General features: G+C 41.2%; 1 protein-coding gene across 2 annotated transcripts in view; it reads right to left on the bottom strand.

The window, feature by feature from the left end:
* LOC138022124 (protocadherin-like protein) overlaps nucleotides 1-11,496 on the bottom strand; it is a 64,778-nt gene that overhangs the window by 17,622 nt on the left and 35,660 nt on the right. For both annotated transcript variants that reach the window (XM_068869150.1, XM_068869152.1), the window contains 6 exons: nucleotides 10,441-10,771; nucleotides 7,440-8,639; nucleotides 6,337-6,692; nucleotides 3,249-3,355; nucleotides 1,609-1,901; nucleotides 929-1,107 (listed from right to left, as the gene is read on the bottom strand). In XM_068869150.1, coding sequence (XP_068725251.1) covers nucleotides 929-1,107; nucleotides 1,609-1,901; nucleotides 3,249-3,355; nucleotides 6,337-6,692; nucleotides 7,440-8,639; nucleotides 10,441-10,771 — 2,466 coding nt within the window. The remainder of the gene's footprint in view (nucleotides 1-928; nucleotides 1,108-1,608; nucleotides 1,902-3,248; nucleotides 3,356-6,336; nucleotides 6,693-7,439; nucleotides 8,640-10,440; nucleotides 10,772-11,496) is intronic.

Below are 11,496 nucleotides of genomic sequence, written 5' to 3'. Positions count from 1 at the left end.
ACCATTCTCGACCCCACAGCTCGTCGCGTTTTTGTGAAATGACTTGAGTGGCTGATTATTTTTACTGTAATTTTCAAAGATTAAAAATGCGGGTCAGAAGAAACTCAAGGACTTTCAAGGACCAGGAAAGAAGAGCAGAGCTTTTCAAGGCCTTTCAATGGTTTTCAAGACGCGTACAGATAACGCTGAACCACTGTAAATTTGTAAATTTTACAAATCTACAGTGGTTCAGTGTTGTCTGTACTCTTATCGGCAACGACATTCGTCATCACAGTGGTCACAATTTGTAGTCGACTCACGAATTTGTTGTTTCAAGATATAAAAAAAAAAAGACTTGTCTGGTTTCATATTCAAACCCTCATCCTTTGTACGGTATCAAGGGAACTTGAGTAAAGAAGAAATGAGAAGAACCACTTTAAGGAGACGTACTTTTCGAGATTTACTCGGGGATACTCGGAAAAAGTCCGATAGTTCTTTTGCAGGAGTCGAACCTACGACCTTCCGATCACTGAACGGACGCTCCACAATTGAGCCATAGGAGACTCGTCATGGTGGGAGCGTGGGCACTAAATTGGGGCCGTACGCAACTATTACATCGTCTCCTGGGATTGGCTAAAAAAATGCACCAAAACAAACAACCAATCAAGGACGCAGCTCTTAACAAGCTCCAATTTCATTGGGTCCCTTTACGACGCAGTTCTATTGTTTTTAGGGTTAGGCTCCATTGTTGATTGATTGTTCGTTTTGATATATTGTTTTCTGAGAAAATCCCAGGAGAGGTTGTAATAGCTGCGTACTTCCCCGAGATGTGGGAGACTGTAAACGCTGAAATTTCCGAAAAGGTGCATTCTCCAAATTCGTAGAGAGGGAGATTACCATCTCCTTCGCCACCGCACAAGAAGAAGGACACGTTGTCCAGCAGTTTTACCTCTAACAAACTGTAGCGGCCTTCTTGGCTTCCTGCGTTAAACATTAACACACCGCCGTCGGAGTCACGTGTTCTGATTTGCATGTGGATCCTTGTTTCTCTTGGGTCATACACGAACTTGTATAAATGAAACAAGTACTGAGTAAAACTGCCATCACCGTAAGACCGCGCAACAGTTTCTGAAACAAGAAGTAGAGCTGTTAGATTGGTTATCTTGTAATAAACTTTAAAAAAATTTCTTGAATCTGATTGGACGAGAGAAGTAAAATTTCATCCCAAATTGTACTTTGTACCACTCAAAGTAGAAGTATCAAGTGTTTGCCTATTTGTCGACTCCTGTTTCTAGTATTTCCCTTTAAGTCGTTCCACAATTTTGAGCGATCATGATCTTCTATGTGCCCCTGTGATAACTTTGTTTCAGTAAATTTGCCTGAAACTCGGTGACTTAGGGCGTAGCAAAAGAGAAACGTTGCGGAATGCCTTGAGTCCCAAAATGTTTCCAAGTGTGTGCGCACACCAAGACACCAAGCATTTGTTGCAGCAGCAACAATGTTCTTATTTTTACCGAAACATTTCTCTACATCGGCAAATGAGTGGTTTCCTCGGTTGCGCGCTGGAATCAACACTTCAGGATAAAAGGCTACCACACTGTTTCCTCGTTCACGCTAACGACCACTCACTTTTTCCACAGGTGAGACCAGTCAAGCCTAAGGGACAGGAACACCAATGACCACTCCATGATGGCACACATGTTGCCCGGGGGTCGCAATCGTGACGTTTACAATGTTGGTCTATCATTGGACATTCCTCCACAGTGCCTTTCGTGTAAGACGGATTTTTGAGGTCGTAGTATTTGCCTTGGCTCATTACATTACGAATGCAGCCTTTGTAGCTTGTAATGATGAGTTCCGGATACGAAAGGTTTGTGGTTGATACACCACCGATCTGTAACGGATTGTTTAAATTCATCATCCTAAACAAAAACAGAATGTCGCGTGAAGTAATATGGTTAAATAGACCTCCTTGGCTTGTACGTTTTGTTTTCCCATTTCAGACCACGTGATGTTCCCAAGGGAAAACCTTCGAGCGCAGGCGCACTAATTGGGGACATTATAAATTGAAATTAACAAATCAACGGAAATCAAATCATAGTTAATAGAGGGGACTGGTTTGAAAGCTCGGCAAACATCAAAGGAGCAAACAAAGATTCCAAAATTTAGGTTGGAAAGTCCACGACCGTGCCGGTGCACAATCTTTTGTTTTGCACTCATACACTATGCATGAATTACACAACCAACACGTTTCTACTGGTTAATTCCTCAGTACGGAGTAAACAACTAGTGTGTCTTGTGCACGGTCAACAAGAACAAAAACATACAACAAAGAAGTTTGTCTGGTTTAGTTACCAATCCCCTCTATTAACTATGATCAAATCAATTTTTGGTTTTTGCCCTAGGGAATTTTCCTTTTGTGTTTTCATAAGTTATCCGTACATATACAGGTGCATAAGAAACAAAACGTACAAGCTAAAGAGGTCAATAGACCTTTTTCGCTTGTACATTTTGTTTTCCCAATACAGATCATGTGATAATACTCAGGAGGTTTGGTCCTTTGTTTTGTTCATTAAAATGAGTGCATGCAAGAATGAATATGCCGGCATGCACTCTTTTTAATGAACAAAACAAAGGACCAAGCCTCCTGAGTACTATCACATGATCTGTATTGGGAAAACAAAATGTACAAGCCAAAAAGGTCTATTGATGCTGAAACTGACATACACTCAGCTCGTATATTTCATTCGTTAGGTCACGATTGGGACTGGGAAGAGCATGCGGCAGAGGCTGACTCCAAATAAATTTCCTCGTATGAGCCTCGCTTGCATTCTCGTATCAGTCCAAGCGTGAGAAGACGAATAACTTATTAATAGCAAATGGTTCCAACTTTCGAAACAAGAAGCAACTCTCAACGGAAGAGGGCAAATGTAAACATGAATGAAAAGTAGTATATACACAAATTACTTGAATTTGAAGATGACTTTCGTTCAAGTTGTCGATGCGTCAGTTAAGGTTATCCGCTAAGTCCCTCTTACGACTACAATCACCCAGGCGGATGTAAAATTCCACGACATTTTTATAGGACAAGAACAACGAAAGGCAGGGAAAGTCCACAAAAAAAATCGGTTTTATCGTGCGCTTCACGTTCAGACCTTCACGTTTTCTAAATAAAAGGGATTCTGTTCTTACAAAGTTCTGCAACACTTTTAAACCAAAGTTCAAACCACAAGAAAAGTTCTCAAAACAACGTCATTTTATGTTCTTACGTGTAGTTATTATTTTTCAGTCTTGCTTCGGATGAGCAGTCAGATTTGTCCTCAACGGCTCCAGCCTTTCTTCCTTCCCTGCACTTATCAACAGTTACGCGAACAAGCTGAGGTAAAAAAGAACAAATGCTCTAATGAGCAAGCCCTTTAAAAAAAAAAACTCTCGAAAATTCTAATAAAGGAATCCGGCTGTGGCGAAATCTGTTACAACATTTTATTATAGCTCTCAGATAGTACACGTACTATGATTGGCTAATTTAGCGGGCCGTATTCTCAGCGCGACCCGCTGTCCAGGGGCCCGTTTGTCGAAAGTCCCTGCTAACCGCTTATTTTGGAAAGCCGATCTTTTAACATGTTTTCAAGCCGACTAAAAGAAACATGTCCGTAAAGTTTGACTACTTAAATCCGCTCCGTTCTTGAGACACGGAAGAAATTGTGACACCCGAAAATGGCCCGTAGAGTTTCGGGACTTTCGAGAAACGGGCCCTAGCCCGCTAACCTTGTTTTCCCGGTCAGTACTGTAAGTTATGGATCCTCGTTCTTAACCCTTGATTTATGGCCCACGCGCGAACTCGGCAAGTAATTTACAGTGCGGACCTCGAACTCGTTTAGTAGGAGGTATTGATGGTTTCCATCTGACCTCACGGCGGCCATGTTGATGTACAGAACAATGCAGTAAAATCATGTCTTTTGGGAATTTGACTCCATTCTTATGCAAAACTTGTTCATGTGGGGCCATTTTCTATTGTTTTGTACACCAACATGGCCGTCTCATCACGTGGATGCAAACCAAGAATACCCTTTCGTGCTAATTAACAAAATTGCTAAAGAAAAGGCGTGGGATTATTTTAATAACGGATGGTTTTCACAGTGACGTCATCAAATTGTAAAATCAAAAGGGCAAGGTGTTTTGAATTTTTATCTTTCGGAGGTTGAAAATGACCTAGAAAATATTCTTTTTTCAAGATTCGAGTTCCATGACGTCTTTCGTTTCGAAAATACAGCATTTTGAATTTCCGAATTGTCACCTTGCCAGGAACCCATGACCCGGAGCCTACAACTCTACTGTGTTCATGTAACGGCGTTTTCACAGACCGGTTTATTTTTAGATTGAATTTCCCGCGAATGAGACTCCCACAGGAGCCCTATGACCAATTACAAGAAATTAAGCTGACGTCATAGGGTCCCCGAACCGGAACTGCCTTTGTTTTTTGAACTAATTCGCGAGAAGGGCTAGTCTAAAAATAAACCTACTTGTGAAAACGCCGTTTCACAGACGCTGTATGGAAGTTGCACGCTCCAGATGGGCTCCTGCCTTGCGTGACACCATGATACAAAGTTATTTGGTTGAAAAAAATGTATATGCCCACCAATCTCAGTAGTCTGAGCGTTTGAAGTACATTAGGAGATGTGTTCATACGCCTGCATTTTAAATCATGAGCGAAAAGTAAGCACTTTCACCGCCAAGTGAATTCCAGAAGTTCGTGTGGATTTCTGGAAGCCATATTGGAGCACAACGGTGGTGCACCAACAGAGCGGATCCATACAAAACTCTACAAAGTTGAATGAAACGCTTCGACAAATAACTCAGAAACGATGTAACGCACAGACCTGAGAATTGATGAGGCGGTTTATAACTGTGTCTCCTATACAACATTCCAAGTTTTTGGCTTATTTCATTGAACCGTTTCCATTTTATTATTTTGTTGCGTGACAGTGAAAGCGAGCATAGCACGTAAGGATATATTATATTACTTATTTTGGACTACAATAAAATCTGAAGAGTGATTTAATATCCACATGAAAAGAAGAACAAATATATGACCACCAACAATTTCGTACTTTGACTCAATTTAAAAATAGACTTGGCGAAGTTTAAAAATGGCCGATCGATAGCTGACGGGCAGTAGATGTTTCACAAATTTCGATTTAAGGTGCCTCAAACCAGTTTCAACACTTTCAAGAGACCTTGTTATTAGAAGGGTTGACACTACAACACTTTATCACGTAACAGCAATGTCATGGTACCATGTGAAACATCAATTATTGCTGAACAAGATGCAGTCATTTTTGTGACGTAACAAGTTACCAAGATAACCGGAAAGCCTTGCAAAAACACCCTAAATTTTGGCTTTAGTTGCTCATACCTGAAAAACGAACAAGGTGACCCCAGTGGTTTATTGCACAAAAGTGATCAAACGGCCAACATGAAACTCTCTGCAAAGTTTTAAAACATTCTGTGGAGCGGATTCAGAGCTACCCTAAATTTTCAATGATTTAAGGAGGCTCTGAATCCGCTCCAAAGATTTTTTTTACCCTTGGCGGAAAGTTTCATTCTGGCAAGCTGATTTCATTTCAGAAATAAAAAAATGGGGTCACCAAGTTCGTTTTTCAGGCCTTCCCTGTTGCCACGGTAACTTTTGACGTCACAAAGATGATTGAATCTTTTTCAGCAATAATTAACGTTTAATATGGTACCATATTATTGCTGTTAAGTGATTAAGTGTTGTAGTGTCAATCCTTCTAGTAAGAACGTTTCTTTCATGTGTTAAAACAGGTTTGAGCCACCTTAACTACTGCCACTTTATAGGGAACGGGACTGTAGCGAAACATTGAGTAAAATCAGAAACCCATAAGGGTTGAAAAGTGTAACGGCTTCTTGTGTGCTGGGAAACAAGCTTCTGAATATTCAATTTGCTAAGTACCATATTTGGAACAACAAGAGCGAGGGGTTTCCAAATATGGTACTTAGCACTGAAACATTCAACCAATCAGTTCGCACTGAATATTCGGAAGCTGTGAACGCGCGTTACACGTTTCAACCCTTATGGGTTTCTGGTAAAATTAAATGTACGATACTTAAAAATAATATGCTGAGTGAAGGTTCAAAGAACAAGTATTATGTATCGAGAAGTGAGAATCTGAAAACTCGTCTGTTGTGCAAATCAAGAGCGAATGGACTGTACTGCGAGTTGTTATCGAAAACGGGATGGAGAACAGATTGAAAGACTGTTTACACTCTTCAAAGAGAGTAAAGTGATATACTTTGTATCCGCTTTAATTATCACTGCAAGCTTCCTCAACTCACCGTTCTATTCCAGTACACTTCCACATGGTGCCATTCTCCATCATTCAAGGTCACCCCACCGGTAACACCAACCTTCACCAAATCCTCACGGTCCCCGAGAGACAGAGACACACGTACCTTACCACCAGTGAGCTCCACGGCGATAAAATCATGTACATCTCCATTCCTGACCGGAGACGTTGGTCCTCCATATAGCAAGAGTCCATTTGTCTCCTTGGTGGCGAACTCTAAAGAGAGTGACGCAATGCTGCACTGCTGAGGGGGGCGCAACCAGAGCCAGTCACCGGGTTGAAAGCTACGGGTGGTCAATTCGCAGTTGGGGCCGTTAAATCCAGCAAAACAACGACAAACGTATCCTGTGGAAGGCAGTTAAATCAGTTAAATCAGTTTCGGGCATAAGTGATGGCAGTGATCTTGGACCCCTATAGTTAGTAAAAAGAAAAAATGGTCAATCTTTTGAGAACTGAAAGAACGCTAGCCATTCGAATTTAAAATCGAGGCTTTCTCATTATAATTTCGGGTGGTTTGAGTGCCATCCCCGCATCATCAGCATTACTGATCAGTCGTTAGAAAGTTTAAGCAACAGCCTTCCAAATGCTTATTTGGAGGACATGCGCACACGAAATTGATTTTCATTTTTTTGACTTTTTTTTTTTGTTATCACAGTTTCTTCCAGTTTCAATTTCTCGACAATCGGCCGACACTTCACACGAGAAGTGAGTTGGAAAATGATCTCTAGATCACCACATCGATGCAAAATTCACAAATTGTTAGCATGGAATAGACCATTTTCGAATTCTCACGGCTTGACTGGATCTAGCATGAAATGGAGGCTAATGCCGACAAATCTTTTTACACACAAATTAATTTGCCCGCATAAGCCTCCATTTCATGCTAGATCCAATCCAGCCGTGAGACTTCGAGCAGCTGCAACACACGCAAGAGCAGTAGCACCTTTTTCTTTTGAACCTTTTGTTGGGTCGAAAGATTAAAAAAAATAATGCATTACTTCACACATGAAGTCACTACTATCATCATTGAAACGATCACCATCATCAGACATTGTCGTCCATATCATCATTACTTATGTCATAAATATTTACCATCTGGTGTGTCGACGCACGTTCCTCCATTTAAACATAACTGTGCGCTGCACGTCTGTATCACCTTTTTCTGTTCATTACAATCGTCGCATTTTGCAACAACCACCGCTATGATTGAGGCAAATGCTGTCTTTTTCACAGAAATAACCTCCACGTCACCGTTCGCGAGTAAAACGTTTGTGCATCCACTCGACTTACAAAGCTCATTCAAGCATTCATCCACGCCAACAAGGAGAATATCAACTTTGAAAATCTTCGTGGCTTTCGCCAGAACGTCCCAGCTGTTCTTGAGAAGAGCTCTCATACGCTCAGGAGCGTAATACGGGCTGCCGTGCGCCGCAAAGCGCACGTCGATGGCATTTGGGTTTTTCGGTGCTTTTTGTACGCTAAAAAGATCCACATTGTCTTCGCTCGTTCCAAGGATACCCGCTATTGATTCCTTAAAACGAGGCTGTATGGTTGTGATAAATCCTTCGCGGGACACACCGCCCAGACGTATCGCTATGCTGTTTTGAACAGCTTCGGCTGTCACTTCCTTGACTTTTATAAACACAGAACAAACGACCTCCGAGAACGAGCTGTTAGAGTCAGAGACTTTAATCGTGAGAGAGTAATCTCCCTTTGGCGGATTCGCGCTACTAATGATCATCCCAGTCGTTCGTGCAACTGTAAAGTACTCGGAACTCTTCGTGAGCACTTCGTAAATACGAAGATCATTAACGTCTTTATCGATGACGTAAACCTTTCCTACCACACCCCCAGGAAACTTTCCCTGGTAAGAATTGAGATCCAAGTTTAAAGTTCCGCTTGAATGTTGGTTGTCGTTTTCATCTAAAACGTGTACGTAAAGCATTGTCGCCGACTCCTGTTGAGGATTCCCGCTGTCAAATGCTTTAATCGTTAACATGTAGGACTCACGCCTTTCTCGGTCGAAAGTAGCTCTGGTAAAAAATACGCCGGTTACGTTATGGACCCCGAAATAGCCTTCCTCGTTGCCACTGGATATTTCAAATGAAAAAGGACCTCCGTTTGGTGGGTCGAGATCCGGGTCATCAACGCTTATTTTCCCTAATGACTGAGAAGGAGCGATGTTTTCTTTGACGCTAAAGTGGAAAACCGAAGGATGGAAAACAGGGCCATTGTCATTGGCGTCTATCACTCTGACTTGCACTGACGCATGACCGTAAAGGAGATTCGTCGCTGGAAAAAAAAAAACGGATGAATTCTGAGTCGACCTACCGCATTCGTGCGAAAATCAACCACCATTCTTCGTTTCCAAACGTTTTTAGTTGCTTTTTAGGTAAAAATGATCATCGCTGTTAACTAAGAAATTTTATTGTAATAATGATAAGTTGCAGAAATTCCTTTAACACTCCCCCAACTTCGAACAGGATTACATCTTTAGTGGTAAGTCGGTATCGCTGCACCCCGCTTTAAGGTGATTCCTCAGAAATTAAAGTTCCCGATGAATTTTTTTAAAACTTTCCCTGAATGTTCTCTACCAAGCACTGTTTCGAAAAAAACAATAAAAATGATAGGTCACCATTCTCGCTTAAGAGATATGATGGGCCAATCTTACCCAATTTATGCTTGTACTCGTGCTATTTAGGCGCATTATTCATCGGTCCACGTTACATTTTGCGGTAGCTCGATAGGTAGTTTATAAAAGTAATACTCGGAAAAAAACTTAACAGGTAGAAAATGTCGAGCATATAGAACAATATTATATAAAATTTGTGGAAACATAACACTATTTGAAACGACGTGGACGTAAAGCGTTCGTAGAGTCGTTATTTTTGCGGTCATAATTTGCATCACAGAGTAACGGGTTCCAACATGCTTTCGCCTAGATCTTTTTTTGCTTCCGATAAATTTTTTTAGTTTTCTTTTAAATTAAGGGGCACAATATGCACACTATTATTATGCAATAAAAAATACAGGTCACCATGCTCGTTTAAAAGAAAATGAGCATTTATTTCGCTATCGAGCTTAGCTTGAGGGAAATTTCTTTCACTGTGTACGTGCACGCGCTAATTTGCGCGCGCTAATGACGCAAAAATCGTGCGCAGTAGGGATGCGCAATGCAATACTGAGGAATCACCTTAACAACTGAGATTCCAGTCGCCAAGATAGGTATTGAAAGCTACAAAAATCGCGACATCGTTTGTTGAGAGGGTTTGTCTATTGAGTGTGGAGATTAATTCAGCTATATTTTTGGTTTTAGTAGAGCTACCCAAAATTTCGCTCTACATTCTGAGCCAATCGAAGGGAAAAGCTAAACTGATCACGCACGCGTTAATTGTTAATTTTTTAGCGTTATGATTGGTCAATTGGCTGTGCGTCTTTTACAACTGGTCAAAGAAATTGCGTAATGAACGAAATGATGTATATGAAATGCAGCATATATTGCACTGCGGGTAGGTATGAAATCAAGTGAAACTGTGTTGCCTCACAGTTACGAGCGCAATTACTATTCCGTCGAGAAGCCTGAAATTTTTCAGGACTTCAACGGGGCGATACCGGTGCGACGCTCTAACCAACTGAGCTATACACCTTGTTCCAAAATGGCCGCCATTTAGATATTCTTTTGTTTTTGTTGAAATTAGACCTTGCTGCCTCGTTCAAGGCAAAATAATCTTTTGAATTTGCAGCTCAAGAAAAGGCATCAAGGGCTAATCTGAATAAAAACAAAAGAATATTTAAATGACGGCCATTTTAGAATAAGGTCTATGAAGCCACTGACGTTGGGAGCTGGTCATTTCTAGGTTCATATGTTCCCGTGATAAGTGAATTAATGAACGAAATGATATAAATATATATATATATGAAATTCAACCCCGTTGAAGTCCTGAAGTTTTTCAGGCTTTTCGACGCAATAGTAAATCGCGCTCATAACTGCGAGGCAACATAGTCTCACTTGATTTTAAATTGCGTAAGTTAAATTAAATTGAAACTTGACCACTTTCGGCAAATACAGTTTTAGAAACTTGCTGCATCCCACCTGCGATGTTTGTAGCTCTGACTTTAAGGAGATAAGATGGCCGAGTCTCTCTGTCAAGCTTGCGATGCACGTACAGGTTTCCGGAGTCAGGATCAATACGAAAATGCCCGTCGGGATCACCGTAGGCGATAGAAAATTTGAACTCTTTGTTGGAACCGGTGTCTGAGTCAGACGCGCTAACTTGCAATAGAAATATTTCCGGATCTTTGTTTTCTTTTACTTCCCCGGAGTACGATACGGGACTGAAGACCGGCGGGTTATCGTTGAAGTCCTGAACAGCAATCGTGACTTCGGCTGTGTCAGAAAAAGAAGGACTCCCGGAGTCACGCACCTGGAAAGGAACGGAATAAAAATGTACAACGCTCAAACTTTGGCAGTAATAGCGTTCGATTTCTAAGCGGCTTTTATGGGGGAAATCACCCAGTTGTTAGCCCACCGACCACTCATTGCCGAAATAGTTTAATCTAAGGAGTGTCATGGGAGTAAAGAAGTCACGCATAGCTTGACAAACCAAAAACCACGCGCAACCACGCGCTGGTGTTACTTCATTTTGCGAATGACCAGTGTTGCTGGAGTGTAATGTCGTTAGCAGTCGTTGCATTACCATTGCAGACAGGGCCTAGGTACTTCGAAAGTCGAAAAAACTACAAACAACTTTTAGGGAAAATGTTTAGCGGGGATCTTTCTAATTTCTTATTGCTAAGAAATCAAAGCGTTGCAGTGATTTCCAATCAAGGATCAAAAATGTATTCAAATTGATGTATTATGGGATGCCCGGGAAGCAAATGCAGACCTCTTGTGGGCATAAATTTGGTTTTGGTCTTGAATTTTCCATACCAGATTAATTCTTACACTTTGCCGGTTTCAAATTAATCAATGCAAATATCAAATAGGTGTCAAAAATCCAATATATTCACTTGCCACCTGTGCATCCCATAACTTTATATCCCTCAGAACATCAGAATCCAAGACGGCAATTGTACAGGTAAAACTGTCCACTGAAACACACTTAAGAGAATTTCCTAAAACGAGAAAACCCGCTTTAATAATTTTTAC

Source organism: Montipora capricornis, chromosome 10, assembly GCF_036669925.1.
Source record: "Montipora capricornis isolate CH-2021 chromosome 10, ASM3666992v2, whole genome shotgun sequence".
In the NCBI taxonomy this organism is placed as follows: domain Eukaryota; kingdom Metazoa; phylum Cnidaria; class Anthozoa; order Scleractinia; family Acroporidae; genus Montipora; species Montipora capricornis.
Note: the sequence above shows the minus strand (reverse complement) of the source record. Positions and strands in the feature narration are given on the sequence as shown.